This window comes from Rhinatrema bivittatum, chromosome 4 (genome assembly GCF_901001135.1).
Source record: "Rhinatrema bivittatum chromosome 4, aRhiBiv1.1, whole genome shotgun sequence".
NCBI classification, from domain to species: Eukaryota; Metazoa; Chordata; class Amphibia; order Gymnophiona; family Rhinatrematidae; genus Rhinatrema; species Rhinatrema bivittatum.
In genome coordinates this window covers 422749686-422777313 of record NC_042618.1, presented here as the reverse complement: position 1 = coordinate 422777313, position 27628 = coordinate 422749686, and the positions used below count along the sequence as shown (strand labels likewise).

Genomic DNA, 27628 nt, shown 5'->3' with positions numbered 1-27628 from the left:
TCTTGCAGGCCTTACCCAGCTCATAGGTGTATCACATAAATGTAGCAGTTAAAGCTATAGAAACAAACAGGACAAGCATAATAGCAGGGAGTTATAACTATTCCCCTGTGGTAAGTGCCACTGCTGCCCTCTTTCCAGCATATATATCTAAAAACAAAGCAACTCAGCTGCTACTTACCTGCTGGTAGATGACCCGGCTTCCACTTACGTCTGCTGCTCCTTCACCTGTGAGCGGGAGGCAGAGGTGGAGAGAGCGAGAGTGCCTTGCAAGCCCTCTGAGAATCCAGGAATCACTCTCCGCAGCTAAGTGACTGCTATTATGCTCTGGGGCCTCTACAGCCTCCACAGGGTACTGGGCCAGGCACCGTTCTCTGGAGGTTTGGCAGGCCCGCATTCAACTGGGAGGGACCTCCAGGAACGCATCCAAGGCAGGGCTGGGAACTGCTACCACTGGGATGACCCAGGAGCTCGACCAGGGCAGAACCTGGGATTCTGCTCTCATGGTGAGAAATAACCCCAAGGGGTAGTTGTCCCAGGAGCAACAAGGACTCAACCAGGCCAGAGTACGCCCTGGCTCTGGAGGCTACATCCTCTTCGTGTGTCTGCTGTTGCTGCAGACAGAGTACTTCTGGCTCTTAGGGCACACCCCCCCTTTATATCCAAATGAGGTCATGAAAAATCAGGGCTGGTGCTAGATTTGTTTGCTGCCCTGTGCAAATATTTACTGTGCTGCTCCTCCCCCCCCCCCCCTCGATTCATTCAGCGTCTGTCCCAGGTCCATCAAATAAAGCTCAGCTCCTCCCCCCACCCCCCCCCCCCCCCAGAACCCATGGATAGGGAAGGGTATTAGGTACCCTAGGCAAACCTTACAGCCTTGCACACACACCACGCCACCCCCACACACCCTTTACAGACACACACAATTAAATTGTGCATTTATAATACATTTTACACAGAAAAGAACATTCAAGAGTACAGTCTTCGGAGGCAAAAATAACACTTACAACATGCATATTATATTTACATGCACTCCTGTGGTGCCAACCAGAAAACTCTGCAAAACAGACACTGGGAACTCCTATGGCATTAGACTTTTTGTAATACATGTTGGGTGTGGGCTTGGCCCTCAGAAAGCCATGAACAAACAGAATTACCATTACAATATAGTAAACCTCCCATACCAAAACAACCCTAACAACCTTATCAATGAAAAGGCAACATTGCACATATTACACCAGGCCGAAGAACATTAATAAAACTCTTATTAGGAAACCAGGCTGCTATAGATCTCTACACAGAAATTACATGCCAGCAAAATGCCTCACCTCAGTCTCACATCCAGAACACAGAGAGGCCCTCACCATATACAGAATAAAGAGATCAGAAATTATCAACAGAAATGTGCTGAGAAGAACTGAACGGGAACCCACAAGAAGCCAGCCTCTGTATGCAGAGCAACAATGGAAAAACAGAGACAATACCATTCTCATAAAACATTAAATAAAATCAAGAAATATAAATCATAATAGTAAAGTCATATTCATAAAAAGAATATTTCAAACCAGTTAATGAATAGAATATCCAAAATTTCCCAAACACCAATAAACATCTGATGAATACAAACTCCAATAATTAAAAAATGTTCTATTCATCCCCCAAAAAATTAAATCTTTTGAAAGAGCAGAATTATCAAATTACACCCAACAATTAAAACTAATAAGGATTAAAAAATCTTCTGCTCTTCATACCTGGGATTTTCTGATTTTCAGTCACCCTGAGATTGTCGTGGATTAGAGGAGATAGGGCCGCACAAATTTTATCTTCTCTCTCACCCCTATGCACAATAACACATTCATCCTCTCACACACTCCCTCTAACATACACAGGCTGCCTCTCCCTCACAGATACATTATGAATGTGTGTGTGCCTGTGAGACCCTATATGTGACACATGGACTCTCACAGGCACACAAACTTATACACAGGCTCTCAGAGAGATACATTCACAGGCAAATAGGCTCTCACATAGGACACACACATATAGGCTCTCACACACATGCACAAACACACAGGCTCTCAGTCATTCACACACACACAAAGCCTCCTGTTGTCTTTGGGCCATGGTGGGATGAGCTCCACCATGGCCCACTGGTCTTCCTGATGGGGGGGGGGGGAGTGGAAGTTGTGCATGGGCACGTATATGCAAACGGAAGGCGGGCCTTGCTGTTGGCTTGAACGCCAGCGGCCTGCAGCCTCTCTCCCTCTGGCTGTTGGCAGCCCCGCAGCTTCTCCTGCTGCCACCGGCTCGCCACCTCCCTCAGGTGTGCCGCCCCGTGCAAATGCACGATATGCACACCTGGTCGCACTGGGCCCTTGAAAAAAGTATGTCCTCTGTCTCCATCAGCTGTGGAGGAGGGAAATCCCATTTGTAATGACTGGTCTTGCAGGATGATAAGGCAGGTGTGTTGGGATGTCATTTGGAGCTTGGAGAAGAGACGACTGAGGGGGGATATGATAGAGGTGTTTAAAATCATGAGAGGTCTAGAACGGGTAGATGTGAATCGGTTATTTACTCTTTCGGATAGTAGAAAGACTAGGGGGCACTCCATGAAGTTAGCATGGGGCACATTTAAAACTAATCGGAGAAAGTTCTTTTTTACTCAACGCACAATTAAACTCTGGAATTTGTTGCCAGAGAATGTGGTTTGTGCAGTTAGTATAGCTGTGTTTAAAAAAGGATTGGATAAGTTCTTGGAGGAGAAGTCCATTACCTGCTATTAAGTTCACTTAGAGAATAGCCACTGCCATTAGCAATGGTTACATGGAATAGACTTAGTTTTTGGGTACTTGCCAGGTTCTTATGGCCTGGATTGGCCACTGTTGGAAACAGGATGCTGGGCTTGATGGACCCTTGGTCTGACCCAGTATGGCATTTTCTTATGTTCTTATGTTAGTTTTGCAGGGAATGTGCTGGTGGAGGTTATGGTGGTGTGACTAGGAATTTGGCGGTATGGGTGCTGCAAGTGGCTGTGGGGTTTTGTATGGGTGGAGAGGTGAAGTTTTCGGAAGGTGGTTGAGGTTTGGGAGTGGAGTTTGGCGTTAGGTTTTACCAGTGGGGTTTGTTTGGAGGGATGGTGGTGTATGTGCGGGTGAGCATTGGAGTTTTTGAGGAGGAGGTTAGTTATCATGGAGTTGGAGAAGAATGGTTATGGGGGGTGTCTGTTTTATCCTTGCGCTCTGTGTTTCTCTCCCACCTCCAGCTTTGCTTTGTGCTCTCCCTTTCCCAAACCTTCCCACTGCCATCTCTCTGCACCTTATGTCATTCTTCCCCCTTCTCTCGCTGGCCTGATGTTTAAGGGAGGGGTCAGGATATGTGGGGTGCGGGGGGGGGGGGTGTATGAATGTGTGGTGTGAGTTGCTCTGCAGGTTTGCAGGTTGGTAGATGTGTTTGTTGTGGGGGAGTGTGAAGTGCTGTGTGTGTTGGGGAGGGTTTGCTGTGAGGTGGGGATGGATGGGCCTGGGCAGAAGTGTACTTGTGGGGAGGACTGTGGCAGGGGGTGGCCCTCTCTCCCAGGGCACTCTCCCATTTTGCCACCTTCCCACCTCTGTCTTCTCCATCTTCTCTCCTTTCTCCTCTAACACGTCTCTCCTCTTTCCCTTCCCTACACTCCCCTGTGGCTGGCGTTTCGCCATTCTGCATGCCAGCTCTTTGCCTGCCGGCCCCCCATCCGTGACCCGCCAGGTGTGACTTTCCGGAGTCTCTGGGACCCAGGGTATGTTTCCACCGCTGAGACCTGGCCACCGCCAGGTGAGATGCTCACCTGGAGCCCCTTCTGTTTTTATAATATACAGGAGAGAGAGATAAATCCATCTACTCATGCCGCTCTTTATTCCATTATGAGAACCTTGGAGCATGGTACAAACATCAGAGTTGCCTCAGGGCTTCCATTAGAGAAGATAAATGGAAAATAATAACCTTGACATTCAAAAAGCTTAAAGACACAAAACAAGTCTGTGAGCTGATGCGAACCACAAACCATATTACTAATCACGCTGAATCTCTCTCTCTTAATCATCAGTCCTATTTTACAGGAACTTTCGCAAAAAGTGCAAACGATGCCAGCAAAGCTTTAATTGCCTTGCACTGTGGAGCTAATTTCCCTTTCATTTTTCAAGATGTGGCTGGCAAGGTTGAAAACAAGCGGAATTATTAACAAAATTACAGTTGATTGAAATGCACAAATTACTTTTGAAAACCAAGATCCTATTCTTCAAGATATTTCATGCTGGTTTCCAAACTCCGAAATCTGGGGCACACACTGCATCGGCAACCTGCAATTAAAATCTATAAGCCATCTCCGCTACGCACACCCCCACACCAGAGGTGTTTACAGAAACACATCTCTACGCCGCAGTGAAGATGAAACTAGTGTGTTAACGAGGGATCTGGGTTCAAATCAAGCACAGCTCCTAAATTACCGGCACTACAGGCTGCTCTGACAATCTCCATAGGAGGGGACCTGATCAGAGAGAGTGATGGCAAAGGCCGAATTCCCTCTCCTGAGATCTGCGTATATGGGTCGAGCTTAAGGCAGTCAATTCCAGGTCATAAGGAAGAGAAGAGTCTGCCATGTGATTATTCGGTGCTTGGAAGTGGGAGTCTGAAAACACAGCCCTAAACTGACTTGTTCATGGCTCTGGATGTTGAGGGCCAGACTGATCAGCAATGCCCTGGAGGTGAATGGTGATGCAGGGAGGCTAGCCTCACTTTTGATCCATTAACATAATAGGAATCAAAAGGAGAGGAAAAGGAGAGAGATGTGGAGAATGAGAAACAGATTAGTAGATGAGAAGAGAGAGAGAGATTGATGGCATATAGTAATGACATTGTTACTTCTGCTGAGTTACAGCTTCATGTGCCAAAGAGGAGGCCGGCCAGAGCTCCCCAGACATCAGTGGGAATGGACTTCTGGCAAAAGAACACACTAAGTGCCTGGACGAGCCTCTGTTTTACACCATAACACTCATCGAGACGTATTCAATTAATCATGGAAAAACACTTAACAGGGAATGCTGTACGAGCAAGCTGAAACGGGAAGAAAATGTGTGGGAATGGAAGAGAGACAGGGAAATCGCCGGGCAGATCATCAGACCCCCCTGGCAGAGCCAAGAGAAAGGCCCAGATTTAGGCATCGGCAAATGCCGCCGAGGGCACCGGATTTTGAAGGTGCCAAATACCCAGGCTGAAGATGAGCCTTCTCCCTCTTACCTTAGGGCCATGCACTGCTGCTACCTAGGCCGAACACCTCCTCCCCTCCCTTTCTGATCTCCAGAGAACGTCCCACTCTGCGATCTCTGAGGATGACACTGCCCGTACCCTCTGGTCCAAAATCTTATAACCGGCCCTGCAAACAGGAGGGCTGGTGGCAGCTATCAAAATCCCTTGTGCTGGAAGTCAGAGAAGCGGCATGGCCACGGGAGCCTGGGGGCTGAATTCATACCAGCCTGGAGCCAGAGGAAACAGATTTGGGTCTAAGGGCAGCTGAAGGGAAATAGGAGGAGTGGATGCATTTGGGCAAATGGGTCTTGTAGGCAGGTCTATGAGTGGTGGAGGGTGCCAGTGGAGAGCTGAATGTGCGGTGGAGCACACTGTTAACCCGCGATTAGACGCGCGTTTTCGACGCGCTAGCTTTACCCCTTATTCAGTAAGGAGTAATAGCGCGTCGAAAACGCACGTTCAACCCCCCCCCCCCCCCGAACCTAATAGCGCCCGCAACATGCAACTGCATGTTGATGGCCCTATTAGGTATTCCCGCGCGATTCAGAAAGCAAAACGTGCAGCCAAGCCACACATTTTACTTTCAGAAATTAGCGCCTACCTTAATTTCTGCTGGCACTGGGAAAGTGCACAGAAAAGCAGTAAAAACTGCTTTTCTGTGCATCCTCTGATTTAATATCATGGCTATATTAAGTCGGAGGTCCTGAAAGTTAAAAAAAAAAAAAATTTGAAATCGGCCCGCGGCTCGTGGGTTGAAAACCGGACGCTCAATTTTGCCGGCATCCGGTTTCCGAACCCGTGGCTGTCAGCGGGTTTGAGGACCGACGTCAGTAAAATTGAGCTTTGGCTGTCAAACCCGCTGACAGCCGCCGCTCCTGTCCAAAAAGAGGCACTAGGGACGCGCTAGGGTCCCTAGCGCCTCTTTTTGCCGCGGGCCCTCATTTGAATACAGAATTGAGCGCACAGGAGGAGAGTGGCCTGTACGCACGCCGGGAGATCGGGCGTTCACCCGCTCTCCCGCAACTTTTACTGTATCAGCCCGTTTGTCTTTAACTAATTAGCTAGGCAGTATGACAGGAAAGACAGAAGAAAAGCATGTAAAGGAAAAACCTCCAAATTAAGGTAACCTGAAACCCCAACTGACACATAGGTGACACCATATGTGGCAAAGTAATCTGTGCTTCCTACCAGTTGGAGGAGGGGGTGGAATTGGCTCTACATTCCTTCACATAAAGATGACAAGAAAGAGAAAGAGAGCGAGCAAGCATTTTCAGTTGTTGCACTAAGGGTGTGGAATAGTCTTCCAAATGCAAAAGGATTATTTACAGTATCGTAAAGAGGTGAAGGCCTGGCTTTTTTGCCAGACCTTTAAAGAGTGAGCTATGTAGGAAGGGGGGCAGGTTTTTGGTTAACTCCCAACCCCTGGGTGTGATAAAATAGATTTTTGGACAGCGGAAAGCGTTTTGAGGATGATGGAATGAATTTGATTTTAATGAATGTACACTGAGCAGTGTTATGCTGTTCTTTGTGTTTATGTTGTATTAATAGTAAAAGCCTGTCCAGGGACAGGGAAATTCTGTGACGTGCAGAGGTGCACAGTTGAGATGGGTGGTGGTAGAGTGTGCACAGAGCTCAGGTGTACTATTCAAGAAAGAGAGGGGCGGAGCTCAATTTCCATTTTCTTTTGTGTGTGTATTATCTGTATCTTAAGTTTGTGTTTTGTTTATTCTGTTTATGTATTGTATTTTTACATATTACTATGTACATCATTTTGGGTAATTTAGTATAATCTGGAAATCAATTCATACATTTTTTAAATAGAGGAGCGGAGAAATTGCAGAAATCCAGGCCAGTCAAAACCAAGACCTGGAGCACAGTACAAAGAGAAGATGATGTCAATAAAGGCATTAATTGGCGCAGCAATTGTAATTTATAAAATGCTGATTTCATGACAGCCTTGACCTTGGGCTCACAGTGACAAATTTGATTCAGTGTCAACCCCCAATACATCAGACAAAGCACCAGTGCCAAAACTTCGTTGCAGACCTTTATTTCATCTAACTGGACGAACACAGGAATTGCATGACTTTATTTTAGCTGACATTCCCCTCTTCCTCTCAGGGTGCCAGCCAGGTTTGAAAGAATCCATCCTGGGAGTAAAAGATTTCTAGCCCAGGAAAGAACAGAGACTCAGAGCATTTGATAGAACATGGAGCAGCAACAGCAGAGCCAGATTTACGATACGGGCATGCTGGCCCGCACATGGGCGCCATACGGGATTTCTACCTGCACTCTTGACAGAGGACGTGGTTAGTTCAGTTAGTATAGCTGTTAGTATAGCTGTGTTTAAAAAAGGATTGGATAAATTCTTGGAGGAGAAGTCCATTACCTGCTATTAATTAAGTTGACTTAGAGAATAGCAAGTGCTATTACTAGCAACGATAACATGGGATAGACTTAGGTTTTGGGTACTTGCCAGGTTCTTATGGCCTGGATTGGCCACTGTTGGAAACAGGATGCTAGGCTTGATGGACCCAGTCTGGGCATGTTCTTATGTTGGTCTGACCCAGTATGGGCATGTTCTTATGTTCTTATCTTCAGTCACTGCATGCATGCAAAAAGGATGCAGCCAGTGAGCTCTGGAAGTCAGGCAAAGTGACTAATAGCCTCCTATGTTCACTAGACGGCTCCATCTAGCCGCTCAATAAGTTGATATTCTCAGATGGGTGGCTGAGCCAGGGGTGACGAAGAAGAATGTTAGCTGGCTAATGTGAATTTTCAGCACTAGCCGATTAAGTTAGGGAGCTCGATCTCTTTTTGCACCAGAATGGCCAGCAATGTTATAGTTGGCTGCAACCTAGCCACCTGTAAAATTGTGGGCCATCATGTCATGGAGCAGCTTACTGAATATTCATCCCAAAGCAACCAGTCTGGCACCAAGCTACTAAAGGTCTGTGCTGTGCCGCCCACTGCATGTTCCAACTTTACTGGCTTCACAGGGCAGCTCCCGTATGTGGCCCACCTCTTCTCTCAAGCAAGCAATGAAATGATGGTGTTTTGTTCCACCAGAGAGAGTAGTGATGGCAACAGCCATAAAAACATCACTTGCCAGATAAACCAGATGTATAGATATGGGGCAATTAAAGGTATTGAAGGGTTTGGTAGGAATACTTTTCTTGGCTTTACTGAATTGGTCTCAGTTGTGCAGTGCTGGTGTCTCTCACATGTGGGCTTATTTTTACCTCTTATACAGTAAGGGGTAATAGCGCGTTGAAAACGTGCGGCCAACCCACCCCCCCCCCCCCCCGAAACTAATAGCGCCCGCAACATGCAAATGCATGTCGATGGGCCTATTAGTTATTCCAGCACAATACAGAAAGTAAAATGTGCAGCGAAGCCGCACATTTTACTTTCAGAAATTAACACCTGCCCAAAGGCAGAAGTTATTTCGGCCGGCACAGGGAAAGTGTACAGAAAAGCAGAAAAAACTGCTTTTCTGTACACCCTCCGACTTAATATCATAGCGATATTAAGTCGGAGGACCCAAAATTTTAAAAAAAAATTTAAATCTGCCTGCGGCCTGCGGGTTGGAAGACGGACGTGCAATTTAGCCGGCATCTGTTTTCTGAACCCGTGGCTGTCAGCGGTTTCAAGAACAGACGCCGGTAAAATTGAGCATCGGCTGTCAAACCCACTGACAGCTGCCACTTCTGCCAAAAAGGAGGCGCTAGTGACGCACTAGTGTTCCTAGTGCCTCCTTTTACCGTGGGCCCTCATTTAAATACTCGAGCACTCACCTCGGAGCGCCGGCTCTCCCGCAGTTTTTACTGTATCGGCCCGATGGAGATAACGTTACCACAAGTGAAACAGGGCTGGACTGCTGGCGGGGAAGGTGTTTGGATTCCTGTTGCATGCAAGTATGAGTTATTTCACCTTTTTCTGTCAAACTCAGATCTGAGAAGGGAAGAATACCCTCAGCTTTAATTTTACATGCATGACACTCAGATGCAGCAAATTAGGTCCAGAGGTAGAATCTGGACCGGTTTGAAATTGGTGTCTTAAAATAATTTTTTGATCTATGTATCCAAATCAGTAATTTGGCAACGCTATGAGTAACCAAGCACTGAACAGTGTCTGCAAATCCTGCTCTCCCAGGTACAATGCACCCCCGCTACAGAGGGAAAGCATCTGTCATTCCAGCTCCACATCTGGAACTGATAATAGATAACCCGACTTACAGCAGTCAGATCAAGGAAATTGGCTGCAGGCTCTTTCTTTTTTTTTTTTGGATTCTTTGTCTTTAAAGAATCACTTTGCAAAATGCAGCATTTGGAAGACAGATTGCTTATTTAAAAAAAAAAAAAAGAGACACAGCAAGGATTCAGTGTTCTCAATACAATGTGTGCTCCAACAGCAACATGTGAAAGAGACAGTGTCCTTTGTGCATGAGTAGTGGTGTGTGTACACGGGTAGGGGACAATGTCCCTGGTATATGAGTAGTGGTGTGTGTACATGGGTAGGGGTCAGTGTCCTTTGTACATGAGTAGTGGTGTGTGTACACGGGTAGGGGACAATGTCCCTGGTATATGAGTAGTGGTGTGTGTACATGGGTAGGGATCAGTGTCCTTTGTACATGAGTAGTGGTGTGTGTACATGGGTAGGGGTCAGTGTCCTTGGTACAGGAGTAGTGGTGTGTGTACACAGGTAGGGGACAATGTCCTTGGTATATGAGTAGTGGTGTGTGTACATGGGTGGGGATCAGTGCCCTTTGTACATGAGTAGTGGTGTGTGTGTACATGGGTGGGGATCAGTGTCCTTTGTACATGAGTAGTGGTATGTGTATACATGGGTAGGGGGTCAGTGTCCTTTGTATTGAGTAGTGATGTGTGTACATGGGCAGTACAGTGTGCTTAGGACTCTATGCAGCATGTGTATGAGTAGTACCACATGTACACGGTCAGCGTAGCATGTGCAGGACACTGGGCAGTATACTGCTCATCAGTGGTGTCCCAATCATAACAGCCTGCCTCCAACCCACTACAGAATCAGACTATGCATTCACAATTATCCAATAATGGTTTTGCCAATAAAATTTTAAAAAGTCTGTGTCAGGACCCTCAGGAAGTCCCAGCAAGCTTCCCACAAAATAACCAGGAGAATACTCATTTGGGACTCATTCAACCTGGTAACAGAGGGCAGCCTCGGAAAGATCGGGGGGGGGGGGGGGGGTTGCATCCAACTCCCTGCTCCCTTGACCCTTGCCCATCAAAGTTAGTGAAGATGGTAAACAGGGCCTCTAATAACAAATTGTGAACTCTTCTCGCTATTAACAGTGCTATTATGCATCCCCTGCTGAAAAAAGAGAGAGCTCCCTTGATCAGGACAAGCTAGAAAACTACCAGCTAGTTTCAGATATTCCCTTTCTGGGGGAACTTGTGAAATGGCCAGTTTGCACTCAGCTTGGCTAAGAGAGAGAACTGGTTAGATCCACGTGAATCAGAGTTCAGCCCTGGTCACGGAACACAGACTGTTCTTGTTTCCCTGCTAGATGACTGCCACAGAAACTGTGAAAGGGGTCTGGCCTCTGTGTTAGCACTGCTGGACTTCTCCGTGGCCTTTGACACCGTTGACCACAATGTTATGGTCTCATGATTGGCAAAGGCAGGTGTGGTGGCATAGCAGTGGCCTGGCTCAGACCCTATCTATCAGTTCACCCAGTTCAGTGGCGCCCCATCCTCACCGTGGACCTTGACCTGTGGGGTACCATACAGGGATCCATACTATTGCCTATTCTGTTTAATATTTCCTTTAAGCCACTAGCTCAGCTGAATGAATCTTTGGACAAACAATTCTGTATTTATGCAGACGATGTGCAGCTGCTTAGACCCAGAGAGAGCTATAAGCAAGTTGACTGCATGTCTCATAGTGCTTCAAAATGTGTGTGTGTGGGGTGGGACTCTGTCTGAACCAAAGCAAAATAGAGTTCATGATGGTCAGGCTCCCAACATCAAAACCCCTTTTGGGAGCTATGAACTCCCACTAAAACCACAGATCAGGAGCCTTGGGATCCTGCTGGCCTCACTGCTGTGTTACCCCCAGATTCAGGCAACTTTTTAAAAAGTCGCGTCTAGTTCTACAGTCTGCGCCAACTACGTAAATTGAGAAGGTGAGTCTGGCTGCAACTGCATTACTATTATTGTGCTGTATAATGCACCAACTAGAAAAGGTCTGTAATCGGCGTGCCCACATTACACCCCTTTTTTGCTAAATCTTCACGGGCTGTCAGTACTCGACAGGGCCAGATTTTAAACTGTCTCTGATCTATATGGCCTTGAGAGGTAATGGACCAGATTACCTGAATAAGCTCTAAGATCCTCCCAAGGAGCGTCTCTAATTAAACATGGAGCTATCCGACATGCATCAGCGAGCCTTCTCAGGAGCAGCCTCCACCGAGCTCAGAACAACCCTCTTCCGCTAGGCCTTTAATGGTTGACATGTCCAACTAGCAAGCCACACACATCTCGAGATTAAATGTCTACCCTATGTCCAATCGGTTTTTGGAAATTACTCATTACATGAACTGGTTTACCTGCATGCACACATTATTATTTATTATAATCACTCTTGTGCATTTATATTTTTGACCTCTCTAACATGTACCATTCTGTGCCAACATAGTGTGTATTGCAACACACACTTGTTATTTCATTGTCTTAATCTAATCTGCCTTGCCTATGCCCAATTTTAATTTGCTGTATACTCTGCCTTGAGGGAATCTCTTTAAAAAGGCAGTAAGCAAACCAACAAAACATCTCATGTATGCAAAATTAGTCCCAGCAAAGCCGTGATTTCACTCTTAGGGCTGGATTCACCAGGTCTTTTCCCACAGATGCAACATGGGTGAAATGACTCAGTCCCCAAAGTTCAAAATGTTTACAGTTTTAAATAAGCCTCATACTAGAAATATTCTTTATGTACTGGAAAAGTCTGAGTTGACCAAGCAGATTGGCTAATCTAGTTTTTTCCAGCAGCAAATACATTTCAAAACGCACATTTGATGGGCAGGCCTAGATTTCACAATAGGCACACTCGGCCTGTGCCTGGAGTGGCACAATTTTGGGGATGGCAAAGTTCACCTCCCCTCTGCCCCATCGACCTCTAATCTCATTGCCCCTCTTTCTCCTGTCTCCCTCCTGCTGCCATCCGAAGAGATCAGGGCTCGAGCTTCAGCTCCACCATGATTGGAAATCAGAGAGGACTGAGTAAGGGCGAGCCATGTGCTCATAGGCCCCACCTCCTCTAATCTTCCATGTAGGGAGGTGGGGCCTGCAAGCACATGACCCCGCCTGACTCAGTCCCCGTGCTCCCTGATTCCTGATAACCGCAAAGCTGGAGCCGGAACACTGAGCTCTGCAGAGGGGCAGTGTGAGGTCATAGGTCCAGGCTGGGAAGGTGGATGACAACCAAATGGGAGGTCTGGGGGAAAAGCAGCAAGGGAATCGAGGGTTCAAGGGGTATGGTAGAATGGCACCAACAGTGCCTAGGGGCAGCAAAAGCAGGAATCATTCTCTTTTAAGGAGCAGACCCAAAGGTTTGATCTGAGCCCAAAATATTTGGCCATGTAAAACCTTTTAAGTTCAGATAGAATCTAAACTCGTGAAACATTTTCATTCAACAGGTTCTCAGGATTCTCCCAGTGGCAGACAGTCATGGAAAATATGGCAGGAGCTTGGAAAAGCCTAGAAGGAAACATTGTGTTTTATTTGCTTTGAGTTGCTAGGATTTAATTTTCAGAGCAGGAAAAAAAAAAAAAAAGACAGAAATACAGAAATGCAGCCATTCAATCATGCATTAGCAAATGCGTGCAGGGATGTGAGTGTAACATGCAGCACTGAAATACCCTCCGGGAAATCAAGGCCTTCTCTATACCAGAGTGGGATAGAAATTGCGCTCAGGCCAGATATCTCTCAAGTTCACAACTAAGCAAATGGAATTAAGTGTAAAGTAACTTGTTTAGTGAGGACACAGTTGAGTAGATGGTTTAGCTTGACAGCAAGAATGTCTATTACGGAGGTATCTTCACAACGCTGTTCTGGATTGCACACCCCCAGCAGTTGACAATTAAAACACAATCAGTAATCTCCCTGACCCCCGTTTTATTTCTTTAGACATTTATCTCAAGTTCATGGAGGCTCCTCTTGCGGCATGATCCTACTATGAAAGTTAATCTGGGGTGCTACTGTGCTGATCCTCATCAAAGCCCTATGTAATATCACACTGATACATATAAAGCATGAATACGGCATGGAGAGCTGAAGAACAGATCTTCAGAGCCCCATGCAGTTATCACACTGATAATGCATGAATATAGCCAGGGCTGGTGTATGTATATTAGGTACCCTAGGCAAAACTTTAGCCTGGTACCTATACCATCCCCCCCTCAAATTTTGATAAGAAAACTCATATCATGATGACTTCCACCACCCCTCATCCCAAAACAATCTTGAAAACCACATAATTGGACATCATATATAATATGAATGTTTCAGAAATCATGTCAAGAACCATGCAAATATAACCCAGCACCCCCCCCCCCCCCGATTATCCCAAATTAACAGCACAGGGGATATCCTTTCCATAACAGAAAAATCTAATTTTAGCCAACCAGGAAAAGGCCTGTTGAAACAACCGGGTTTTATAACGCTTCAAAAATAAGATGATCTGCTTAATATTTGAGATAGCATCGCTTCCATTCACAGAGATGGAAGCAAAGCAGCCTGCGATGAACCAAATAGTCAACTCGACACTCAAGTAGTCAAAGAAGCTAGTGCCAGGTTATAAAGGCTATTTTAAAATGAATCCGGTAATTAACAGGTAGTCAAAGCAGACTGTAAAGAATAGGGATTTTACGGCCTCTGCATTTCATGCCCATGACAACCCAAGCAGCAGCATTTTGAACTGCAGATGTGCGAATGCTGCTCCAGCAAACCAGCTAACAGGCTGGTACAAAACTCCAATCTGGTAAATACTGATGAGGACATCACCATCCGCAGCCGATCCCTGTCCAAAAATGACCTGGCTTGCTTTAACAACCAGAGCCACAAACTGCAAATATGATTGGCCACAGAGAACATCTAAGTTTCTTACCCGAAGACTTATAGGAACTGCAGCATGCGCCAAAACTGACAAGGCCTCCAGCCTTTCTGGATCAAAGAATCTCTGTCTTAGCTAAATTTATTAGCCATCAAAACAGTGTGCCAAATTCTGCAGAGTAGAACTGCCATTGCGTCCCAAAAGAATACACAATTGGACCTCATTCGCATACAAATAGTTTTAATATTAAACATCAGCTTGCATAGTGCTGCAAACATTAATTAAATAAAAATGGAGAGATTATCGAACCCTGGCGTACTCTAGACAGATCGGCAGTGATTGACAAAAAAAAAAAAAAAAAAGACTATGCGGATCCAAACTGAGTCCCAAAACAAAGTTGGAAACCAAATCATAAACTTTGCCCCATCCCCAAAGTTCTTTACCTTGTAATCAAAACTGAATCCCCAATAGTATCAAAAGCCAATTTGAGAGCCAAGAGAATCAGAGTGCTGTCTTCACCCCCGCCACTACTCAACTGAAGATCATTTCAGTGCTATGGCCCCGCCAGGAAATCAAACAACTGGAGTTGCTACAGCTTTCTCAATTTTTCCCAAGAAGAGCAGGTAAGCCATTGGTCTTAAATAATTATAATCCTCAAAATCGGGATATGGCTTTTTCATGGCTATTCTCAAGTCAAGACTGCAGGGAACAGGTCCCGATGCAGCGAGGCCATTTACCAACTGAGTTAATGGTTTACTAAGATCTTCTCTTGCCAACTATATTAGAGGTTGACATCTAGTGGACAGCTGACCAGCTGCATTGAACTAGCTCTTGACCATGATTGTTCATGCGAGAAAACAGTGAAGAGGCTGCACAAGGCAACCTACCAGTGCAAGTGCCGGGTAGCACGCGCACATGGACGCCCACACACAGGTCTTAAAATCCACTCCTACGTGTAACAATTTGGTGAAGTTTAATGCTCAGGAGACAGTGAGCACACCAGCCATCTCTAGAACCAGGGGAGGATCAGGCAGGCTTTATCCTCACATCTCCCACACAGCTCCGGGAATTTGACTCAGGGCTGGCCTGAAACCTAATGTTGGTCTTCTCCTGAGACTTCCCTGAATACAAGCTTCTTGGTAGACCATACTTCTGATGATCTTACACATACAGAAGGGCCAGGTGTGGTACCAATTAAAGGGCAGGACTAGGGCATTGGGAAGTTTCCAGTCATGCCAGAGACTAACAATGAGCAAATCCCTGGTTCTCAGCTTACCAAGATATAACTGAGAAATAATAAGATTCCCCCTGTCACATCCCTTTTGAGAGTGGTCACATGGTGCCCAGCCATTACCCTAACATGGCTACATTTGTGCCTCTCAGGTGCTGGGACTTTAGGCTGCAATGGGGTACTCTTTGGTCAAAAGGCTCACCAGACTTGGAATTACAGATTCAGCAGCCTCGTAAAGAAATTTAACATAAAGGGTGGTGTATCCAAGCAGCAGCCACCCAATGGATGCAATGAGGGCATAACAAGTTACTGGATTTCAAGAAAGCATGGAATAAGCTTAAAGGATCCTTCACTGCAGGGACGTGGAGGGTAAAGCCAAGCATCAAGGACCCAACTCACTGACACTTTCCCCCAATTCTGTGTCTGTGGGAATCAGGCCCCAGGGTGAGAAGAGAAAATGGGTGAACAAGATGGGTCTTGAGGATTTTGTCTGCTGTCATATTCCATTTCTATTAATGGTACGATCAGAGACAGAGTTTAGGTCTCGAGAGTATGTAGGTTATAAAAAAGTGATAACTAATAAGTCAGATCCAGCTCTGGCAAAAATGACAAAAAACTCTTGCATGGGGAGGCATTTCCTTTCTTGACTTGTATTGTACTGTGCTCCAAAGAAAATGTATGCTTTCCTCTGCACTATAAAAAGGCAGTGATTAGACCAATATTGGGGGGGGGGGGGAGGGATGGGGGATCTTGGGAAGCTCTAAAACTATTGTCCAGTATCCAATTTGCCATTTCTGATCAAAAGAAAAAAAAAGAGTATATTAAGTTTTGGAATGTCTGATGTGAGCAAATATTCTCCACATCTCACAATCAGGGATTCCTACAGACCATAGTATGGAGACAGACAGTTGAGTGCAGAGATGCTTACTGGTACAGCCAGTCTGCGGCATTCAGTACTCTCAATCAAGGCTTATTATTGAAGCACTTGTCGGATTTAGGAAAGGTTTATATATATCATTCCTGATAAATAAAACCCGAGCCTTATCCATGTATTGGAAGTGGCAGTGTTCTGCTGCTTATGCATTAACTTGCAGGGTAGCAACCCAGAAGAATAGATTGGTACAATAGGGATTCTTTTATTTGTGGATGTGGTACATTTGCAAATAAAAAGCCCAACTCTGGCCAAGTTTCGCTCATACGAGCTGCTTCTGGGGCTGTATTAGTTAGACAGGCTGATGCACAGAGTTATTTAGTCCACAATTTGTATCAAATTTTCTCTGTTGCCAGACACAATGTTGCTTTTAATACGAAGGTTCACACGACTCAGCGTCTTACAAACCGGAAGCGTTGTGCTCCTGCAGATTTCAGGAATTATACTGGAGCCAAAGACTTGGGTGATCAGCCTATGGGTGACGTTGGATGCCCATCTATCCATGACTCCTCTGATATCTGTTTGATCAACTTTTTGCCACCTCCATTTAATTCATTGGCTTCAGTCTTATTTAAAACAAGCAAACTTAGCACAATCATTCATTCCCTGGTGACAATCTGGACTACTGTGATTTTTTTGTTCCAGGGACTGCCCAAAAACAGTATTAAATAAAAAAAAACCAAAAAAACTTTACAGAAGCTTCAGAATGTGGCCGCCAGATTTTTGACCAGTATGAAAAAGCATGATCACTCTTAGTTTATGTAACCTTCACTGGATGCATGTTAAAATTGGATCCAAATTCAAGATCTGTCCCATTTTCAAGGGTCTGCACAGGGACTCACCGCGATTTCTGGTGGAGCACAGGCATAGCAATGAGCTTGTAAAAGCCTTAAGATCCTCATGCCATCCTTAACTGCTATACGTCCGATGTCAACAAGATGTTTGGCCCAGTTGTTTGGCACCCTGTCCCTAAGGAATGCTGGGGAAAATTAAGTTACCTGCATTTCAGGAAACAAATTAAATCCTGGCTTTTTACTCAGGTATTCAGAGAAGAGATTTAAACTACTCAGGAATTACTGTGAAGTTCCGGGCAGGGGGAGCAACTTGATAAAGTCACGAGTTCAAATTAGAATCCATTTCTGCTGTAACACTGTACGGTTAATGCGTTCTTGTTTGTAGTTACGTGTGTCCATTTACATGTGAAAGCTTTTTTTTTTTTGTTTAATTTGTGACCCACTTTGTTCTCAGCAAAAGGCAGGAAATCAAATGTGAATAAAATGGAAAAACCAGGAGCAGTTCTGACTCTCTCTCTTCTAATGTTGAGCACTGCTGCTATTACTGAGAGACTTATTTCACTAAGTCTAGGAAACCCCTTTATACACGAACACTTTGTTCTGACTTCAGATACACAATGGGTCTTTCCATCTCTCCAATCCTTCATGCTGCATCCACTCTTCTTCTAACATGAAAAACTATGGGATAGATAGTCAAAAGCCATTTAGACGGATAACTAAAAGGTTATCTGTCTAAATGGCCGAAGATGCGATATAGGAGGCATTACTGGAGCAGGTAATAGGTGTTTCCAGAAGGAGCAGAGTCAGCTGGGATTAGGTAATCTGGCTAACTCTGATATTCAGGGTTAGCCGGATAACCCAACCGGCTAACTCTGGCCGTGCTGTAGGGCAGGTCTAAAGTTATCCTGATATACTTATCTGGCTAACATTTAAGATAGCCAGGTATATTCAGAGTCGCTGCCTCACTGCTGAATATCCCGGTTAAGGGGGTCATTCATCAAATTGTGATGGGCCATTATCGCGTGCGTTAGGGCGTTATCACGGAATTATAGTGGAATGATGAACCTAGGGGAAAGTTAGCTGAATATGTACCACAATGAAAATTGGCACAGCCGGAAGTCCAGTAAAGGAACTTTATGAAGGGAGACAGATTTGCCCAGTCTACATTGCACATAATGTTATTTTGTGTGTTGGAGCAGAGGGTTAGCTATTCATGTCAACAAATATTGAATTTCACAGGCAGATAAGTAATGCCAGGGTGAAAACCTAGTGGACAGGTCTTGAGTTAGAATGTCACAAACTGCAGGAAACCCATCCACTCTCTGTCCCCAGCGAACGTTTCTACCCCTGTAGAACAGCAGCAAGAATCAAGCCTACAGCAGCTTACAAACCCACAGGATCTCAGAAACATGCATGCAGCCAGCTCTGGTGTGCATGCCCTGGCACTCAAGACTGTACAAAAGCTCCAAATGGGGTGAGGGAGGAAGCAAACTATGTGGTAATTGATAATAATTTGACTTTAAATATTGTGTATTTTACTTTAGAAAAATAGTAATATAAGAAACATGTGGTGCATATTTGTTTCTGATATTCACTACAAGATTATTTATAATAATTTGATATTATGCATTTTCCTAAAGATATGTCCAAGTCAGTTTACGTAAAGTACCAAGACATTGAGTCTCTTACTCTCATTTTAAATTTTTATCATCTCCAAGTTTCTGTTACTAATACTTGTAAATCTGTTTTCCTACAGCAGTCTCAGCTGTTCCACCAGCACACTGAATGGCACAATAAATACTTTATGGCACCTCCTACGTGTAAGGGATCAGAGCTCAGTCCCCACTGCAGACCACAGGATCAGCTCCACTACTAGATGGGTGACTCTTCAGGTCGCATCATGCTCAGCCCACCGGAGGCAGGCGAGGAGTCCAGCCGGCAGGGGAATAGCAAGCAGTTACTGTTTCAAAAAGGATTCTCCAAGAAAAAAAGAAAGAAAGCATTGAGCCAGATCAGTGAAACCTGACAGGGTTCCTCTTTCTCTCTCTACAGGAAGTGATCACTGGCAGACAGCTCTGCCCATCCTCCTTCTGCAGGTGTCAGAAGCCACTTGTGAACTAGCTGGAAATAAGGAGAACCAGTCCCAGGCAATCACTGTCCAGATAAGAGAAGAAAGACTCCCATTTAGAGCCCTTGCCAGAGGATGTCGTTAGGGCAGTTAGTGTAGCTGGGTTCAAAAAAAGGTTTGGATAAGTTCTTGGAGGAGAAGTCCATTAACGGCTATTAATCAAGTTTACTTAGGGAATAGCCACTGCTATTAATTGCATCAGTAGCATGGGGTCTTCTTAGTGTTTGGGTAATTGCCGGGTTCTTGCGGCCTGGTTTGGCCTCTGTTGGAAACAGGATGCAGGGCTTGATGGACCCTTGGTCTGACCCAGCATGGCAAGTTCTTATGTTCAGAGTGCACCAGGCAGGCTGTGTCCAGAGGACAGTCAGTGGTCAGTTTCTCTCACTGCTTCCACCCCAGGCAGTTACTTCAGCAGTGCCATGGTAATAGACTTCCTCAACTTTCTCCCGTAGGTCTTATGCTTAAGTCTCCTTTCTGTTTTGTTCAGAGATTATTTGCTGCTTAGATTTGGGGGGGGAGGGGGAGAATTGCACCTTTTATTCCTGACACACCTATTTTTACACCTCTTCTCCCCAAGGATGCCATTCAGCTGTCCGTGCTGTGTTCATATCTTGGGTGTCTTGAGGTGCTGCTGACTCCTCCCCTCAAGTCACTTCTTCAGCTGTTTGTGCTGTAGTTGTACTTTGGCATTGTTGGTATCTTGACAGTACAGTATTCTGATGACAATCAGCACCACAATACGCCAATTTCTTTACTTTACAAACAGGTGAAAGCGGCTTTGCAAAGACTTGAAAACACTTTACTCACCATATTTTAAAATGCACATTTAGATACTTTGGAAGCTACTATCTTTTACTGAGGCAACACAAACGTTTTATGCACAGATGATGTTGTAATAAACATTTGAGGCCTTCCTCAGAGGACTTCTCAGAATATATATATATTAAAAAAAGAGAGAGAGAGAGAACCCTAGACTCATGGATGTTGGGGGAGGGGGGGGAAGGGGTTGAACAGGTTCTGTAGACGGATTAAGTACCGCAATCGTTATCTGTACTACCCTGCTCTTCCTCTAAGGCACTCACAGAAATGCGTTGGAATCCAATACCTCCTGCAGAGACGGTTGCCTATTGTTTGGCGGGAGGGCAGCAGACATCCGATCCCTCATCTGCGATATCACAGCTGACAGCAAGAAGCAGAGAAACCCGAAACCCTGCAAGTCTTAGCATCACTTTTTTTCAGTAGCAGCGATGCCGCCAACCTTTGTTTTACCTGTGCACAGGGCAGCTGCTGGCGCATCTGTAAAGCCAGAACCCACCCCGGGCTCCCTGAGTCTAAGGTTCCCCCCCCCCATTACCATCACGTTTATGATCCCGAGTCCAACATACCAATGCAACTTCTGCTTGTCCAAATAACTAACTACACAGTAAAGTCACAAGTGCGCACCCCGCGCAGCTTCTCAACGCAGGACACTAATGTCCTGCCACTAGCAAGAGAGAGAATGTGTCTCCGACCTGCTACCTGGGAAGGGAACATTCAGCAATCAGAACAGCCTGGTGCAAAATGCAGTTTAACCCACACGTTTCTAGCATTATCATCAGGGACCTGGTTAAGCTGTTAACATTTTTTTTTAAGCGGGAGGTTAACACCCCTCCCCCCCTTTGGCAATGGTCGTAAAATCACTAGATCCCCAATGGAGGCATTAACTCTCCCACCCCGGCCCATATTGCTCTGGTTCTCAATCAAAAGGCTGAGAAGGGACCAGCCTCAGCTCGGGACTCAGATCCTTCGCTTGGATCTTAGCCAAAAAGAGGCGAGAGGCCTTAGCTCAGGAATGCTTCTTGAAAGGCTTCGCCCCGCGGCTGTGATGCGTTTTCGCAGTTTCCAGAGAGTCTCTCCCCCCAGGGCTACAGTCACGTGGGATGACAGTGACGCAGCGGTGCCCTAAGCTGCACGTATTTTCCACTTTTGAAGATTGTGTAAGGTATGAGGTGAATCTACTAGCACGCCAGTTTTGTTGAGCTAGCAATTAGGGATTTACCACATGAAAGTGAAACATCAAACTCTTAAACGATACGCACCAATGTACAGCCCATTGGCTCGTGCTACAGGTCAGAGGGCAGGCACGCTCGATGGTCTAATTAAACACATCACACAAATGAACGTTTCTTTAAAAAATGGTTCAGCAGAAGTTCCTCCTCCAAGCAGTGCTGGGGCTGTAAAACACCAGATAAAGGCGATCATTTCATCCTAAAACAAAATCTGAACAAATAACAGCAAGAAAGTGAAGGTCAATGCTCCCAGCATTAACATGCTCTCTCTGTGGGCTGGACATTTTCAGGCCTTCTGGCCTGGATGGCCAACCTAACGCCAGCTTTCAAAATAAAAAAAAAAAAAGCCCCAGGGGTGACGCCAGCAACTACAGATTGGGGAGCTTGACTTCGGTACCGGGTAAAATGGTGGAAGCTATTATTAAGAGCAAAATTACTATAGATGAACATGGCTTAATGAGGAAGTGCCAGCATGGATTTAGCAAAAGGGAGGATATGCCTTACTAACCTATTAGAAATCTTACTAACCTATTAGAAATCTTGGAAAGTGTAAATAAACGTGGATAAAGATTTTCAGAAGGCGTTTGATAAAGTCCCTCAAAAGTTCAGACTCCTCAGAAAACTAAGCAGTCCTGGGAGAGGAGGAGAGGTTTTACTGTGGACTGGTAACTGGTTAAAAAGATAGAAAACAAAAAGAGCAAGACGAAATGGTCAGATTTCCCAATGGAGAGAAATTAATAATAGTGGAGCACCTCGGGGATCTGCACCGGGGCCGATGTTGTTTAACTTATTCATTAATGATCTAGAAAAAAAGGAGCAATGAAAGGGGGTGATCAAATCTGCAAATGATACAAAATTATTAAAAGTAGTTAAAACGCAAGCAGGCTGTGAGGAACCGCAGAAGTACCTTGCGAGATTAAAGAACTGGGCATCTACCTTAATGATACATGAATTTAATATGGGAAAGTGTGAAGTAATGCAGAAAGGTAAAAAAAAAAAAAATAACCCTAACGGCTAGTACACAATTCTGGGTTCCATGTTAGGAGTCACAACCCAGGAAAAGGACCTCGGCATCACTGCGGAGAGCACACTGAAATCTTCAGCTCACAGTGTGGCAAGCAGCCAAAAAAGCAAACAGAACGTTAGGAATTATTTGGAAAAGCACAGAGAATTAAAAAAAGACAAATAATATCATATTGCCTCTGTATGGATCTATGGTACAGCCGCACAGAGAAGAGCAGCAAAAATGATTGTGGGAATAGAGCGGCTCTCCAATGAAGAAAGCCTAAATTAGTTTGTTAGAGCTCTTCACCTTGGAGAAAAAAAAACTAAGCGGGGATAGACCTGGGTTTTATAAGTTCATGAGTGGGGTTGAACAGGTGAATAGGGAATGAATATTTGCTCTTTCCAAAAAGCACAAGGACTAGGGGACACTTCACGAAACTCACAGGTAGCAGATTTAAAACAAACTGGAGAAAGTATTTTTTTCACTCAACAGGCAATGAACATGTTGGAATTTGTTGCCAGGGGATGTTGTGAAGGTGTGGAATACAGCTGGGTTTAGAAAGGGCTTGGACAAGTTCCTGGAGGGAAAGTTCATATTAACATTTATTAGCCAGAGAGCCTCGGGAAAGCCAGCGCTTATCCCTGGGAGCCAGCGACATGAGTGGATCGACTCTTTGGGATGTACCAGATGCTTCGAGGCAACCCGGATTTGGCCACTGTCAGAGACAGGATACTGGTCTCAGTGGAGCACTGGTCTGATGCATCACGGCACATTTTATGTTCTTATGAGTACCAAAGGAATGACCAGCTTGGGATCTCACTGCTTAGGGATAAGACAGATGGGCCCTGGCTATCTGATTGCTTGTAAAGTAGGATATTATTTACATAGAAAAGCCATTTCCCAAGTTCCTGTCTCTCACTACTCCTTAAGAGTTGCAAGATGCAACATGTTCTAAAACAAGCCTTTTTTTTTAAGCTTCTAATACCTATTATGTCCCTTGCAGCCAATGCCCTATATGTAGAAAAAATCCTCCAAGTCACCTTAGGTGTACAGCACAGGTTTACTAGGCCTGAGCCTAGGGCAGCAAAATTTGGGGGGGGGGGGCAGGGGGGGGAGGAGGGAGGCAGTAAATTTCCTGTATCCCTGCTTCCCTGCAAATTTGTCCCAGATCTTGGAAGCTGCCCCCTCCTGCTGCTCCTGCCAATGCCTCCTCCTCCTCCTGGACCTCAGCTCTCAGGCCCTGCCTGTTCTGGGCCTCCATACAGGGGTGGGGGCCTGTGAGCGCAGGCTTATTCCCCCCCCCCCCCCACTGTGCTTTGAGATCACTACAAGAGCCAAAGTTGGGGGACACCTTGAATATCTTGGAGGTTTGCTGGGGGCGGGGGGATGACAGGATTTGGTCAACTGGCATAGCAGCAGCTCTGAACCAGTGTTTAGGGGCGGCAGCCAACCAAATCTGTTCCCGGTAGTGACATGCGCACAGGCGCTATACACTTTAAAGTAAAAGCAGCTGGCAACTTAAACAAAAATTGTTATTGCACAGCTAGGAGCTACACAATCGATCATCTTAAAATTAGCCAGATTACAGGGATCCTCCACCACTTCCATTATAGTATGAATACTCCTAGTCTCTTCGCCTCACATGGAGGAGACCATCCTAGGCTGAACGCTGGGTCCAACTGGGTAGTCCAGCTACAGTCGGAGCCAGCGCCCAGCCTAGGGTGGCTACTGCAGGTAATTTACATAGGAATTATTAGGAAAGGGATGGTGAATAAAATGGAGGATGTCATATCATCTCTGTATCGCTCCATGGCGAGACCACTCCCAGAGTACTGTGTGTAATTCTGGTCGCTGCATCGCAAAAAAAAGATATAGTTGTGATGGAGAAGGTACAGAGAAGGGCGACCAAAATGATAAAGGGAATGGAACAGCTCCCCTATGAGGAAAGGCTGAAGAGTTAGGGCTGTTCAGCTTGGAGAACAGACGGCTGAGGGGGGATATGATAGAGGTCTACAAAATCTTGAAAGGACTAGAATGGGTAAATGTGAAATCTTTATTTCCCTACAAGATGATATGAGCTTGGCCAGTTTTTCAAACCTGGTAATCATTTGTGAAGGTAAAAGAAAAAAATCCCACAAAACCTCAGCTTGATTATGTTTCACATGGGAATAATCCTTCCGGGCACCAAATGCCATTCAGCAAAATGGGATTCCCCCAAACTTGCACTTCTACAAAGTTTCAAGACAAATGGAGGGTGGGAGGGAAAGGTTTAAGCTGAAGAACCCAAGGAGAGGAGCTCACGTAATAAAGCAGAGGATGAAAAGTCATCAAAAGCTTGTAGATTTTAAATAATAGGTTATGCTTTAGGACCTTTTGGAGTGAAATAAATTCTATCAGCAAGGGAGTTGCCCTGTGGTGCGCTATGCACAGCTTCTTGGAGAGATGGTTAAACAATACAAAAGCCAGAGCATCTTTCAGAAACAGAAGAGAGCCGAGCCCTTCGCTTAAAATCCTGAGAAGTCTGCTGCTGTCCCTACACCAGATGGAAAGAGAGCTCCCATTTCAGAAAAAGTTTACTGTTGAGCAAATACCTCCAATTTTCTGAGTGGAAACATTTTTTTTTTTTTTTGCAGGAGGGGGTGAATGGTGGCAGGCACTCAGCCAGGGCTAACCTTAGGCGGGCACAGGGCAAATCAACCACAAGGAGGACCTGGAACGCTGAAATTATAGGGTTTGAATGGGGCTACTATAGCGGTGAGGGGCCCAGGGCGGTTGCCGTTATTTGCCCCCCCCCCTCCATCCCACTCCAAGGATAGCCCTTGAACTCAGCAGGTAGCCCCTATGAAAATGGGCACAAGAGGCTAGACAGACACCCCCCCCCCCCCCCAACACACACACTTTGCTTATGTGGACTAAAGCTGGGACTTCCTTAAGCTGATCTGCCTCTCTTTCTAATGAAGGTGCAGTGCAGTGCAGCACCCCTAAGAGAGGTGTGCAATCTCTGGGGCCAATGTAATAAGATGCACTTAGAGTGCAGGTTAAGCCACAGTTATGGGCACAAACTTTACTGCAGATGCAGCAAGGAGTTTGATGCATAACACTGTGTGTGCAGGTTCCTCTCATGCAAATCCCATGTTTGTGTGTATATAATTGCTTTCTGACAGTAATGCCTTTCTGTTAAATTTCAGAGGGGCCAAAGTAATAAGCTGAGTCTTAAAACTGTGTACTGAAATTCAGCAGTTTCTTAACACATATGCTAAAAAAAAAAAATGTAACTCCTGATGCAATAAACTAAGGGCATGCTAGTGCATCAGGATTTAAAAATGCACACAAAACCGTAAGTGTTTAGAAAGAAAATCTTAGAGTGCATAAAAAGATGTATGAACATAAACCATGTTTACTGCACAGAACACGTTTGATGTACAAAAAAACATGCTTTCTGCACATAGTCGCATTCAATATGACTTGTGCACACAATGCTTTTAACACAGCAAAACACTTTTGTGCACTAACTCCTATTGTAATACAGCATCCTTAACAAGGAAAACAGTTTGTCTTTATTACAACCGCAATGATAATTATCACCTTCAGAATAAGAGATTTAGCAAAACAAAGCCATCTCTAAGGTGCAATGGGCTGCGCTTGGTTTGAGAACAGTAAAGCCAGCAGGATATCAAGTCTGTGGGATGCACAGAACAGGACCCCGTCTGGTCACAACCAAAGAGCACAACATGTTACTGAAGTTCACAGTTTATGATTTGATGATGCGTGTTCAATGCATTCGCCCACGGAACTATAAGATCCCAAGGGTACAGAGTTTCACCTGGCATTGTACCTGTATTATTTATTTAGTTTTATTTGATATCCCACCCTTGCCCCATAAGCAGCGTACAAATTCATTAAACATAATATGCACTAGTAATATTATCCTAATATAAAAACTATCACAATACAGTGAACGATCACAAACACCCCCCCCCCCCCCCCCCCCCATAAAACATATATTATTTAGTACATGTCAGCATCATATATTGCCTTGTGGACAAACATGCTTGCAAAATGTCAAATGTGGTCCGAAATGATTAGATTGTTAAAACCAGTTACTAATAACCAGAGATTATATTCGGCTAAACCAGACGAGGATTACCAGTTTTACAGACAAAAGAACTTCCCCTGCCCGCCTTCTATTTGTGCAAAGCCCAAATCTTAAATGTAAAAGGGCGGTCCGAGCTGTTAATAAAGAGATTTGCCAAGCAACAGAGCCCGAAGGTCTTCCGTAGCCCAGACCCCGGGCTGCACATCCTGCACTGCCGGGGCACGGTGCGGTTTAGGGTGCCACGAGGAGACAAAAGGGGCCGGTAAACTCGGAGAAAGTGCTGCTGCCCTGCGCCCACAGGAGGGCTCCCTCAGCGGACTCGGCACAAGATCCACCACCCCACCCACTCACTCCACTTATAAATCTGCCAAATCCGCCGCCGAAGTGCCCCGTGCCCAGCTGAGACCGGGCACCGACGGCGGAGGCTCGAACAAAAGAAAGCGGCTGAGAGAAGGGCCGAGCCGGAGCCGGAGCCGTCCCCGTCCCTCCCCCCCCCCGGGGGAGCTCTGCCGCTCCGCAACCTCACCTGGGCTCGGATCGCTTTGGAAGTAGAGGACGAGCAGGAGGAAGGAGCCCAGACTCGCCGCCAGGGCCAGCGCTTTGCCCTTCCTCATGCCGCCGAGGATCCCGGCCGGCGGCGGCGGCAGCCGGGGCGCATGGTCCGGCGCTGCCTGCACGGGGCACGCGGCGCCCTGCAGCCAGCGGAGAGCGCAGCTGAGCCTAGGAGCGCGCGAGGCGAGGGCCGTACTACAAGAGCGGGAGGGGAGCGCCGCCCACCTCCCTCCCCTGCCTGCCTGCCTCGTTCCGCTCTTTAATCCCAGGCACCAATGCCAGGCTTAATATTTCTTATGCATTCCTATTGGACAGCAGGGGCCGCTTCAGCGAGAGCCCCCCCCCCTCCCCCCCTAGAAAAGGAGCTTGCCCCTCCCCCACCCATCTGGCTGCTTTCACTGGTTGAAGGGAAGGCCACTTGCCCACCCTGAAATTCACTCTGTACCCCCTCTATGTCACCACAAGCAATCAT

At 45.8% G+C, this 27628-nt stretch overlaps 1 protein-coding gene across 2 annotated transcripts in view; it reads right to left on the bottom strand.

Annotated features, from left to right (window-relative positions):
• CHST13 (carbohydrate sulfotransferase 13) overlaps window positions 1-27401 on the bottom strand; it is a 67563-nt gene extending 40162 nt beyond the window's left edge. The window contains exon 1 of one of the 2 annotated variants that reach the window (XM_029601338.1): window positions 27131-27401. In XM_029601338.1, the coding sequence (XP_029457198.1) occupies window positions 27131-27218 (88 nt within the window). In that variant the 5' untranslated portion in view covers window positions 27219-27401. Of the gene's footprint in view, window positions 1-20839; window positions 20956-27130 lie in introns of those variants that run through there. The other variant, XM_029601340.1, reaches the window with a different exon arrangement.
• Between the last annotated feature and the right edge of the window lie 227 nt (window positions 27402-27628).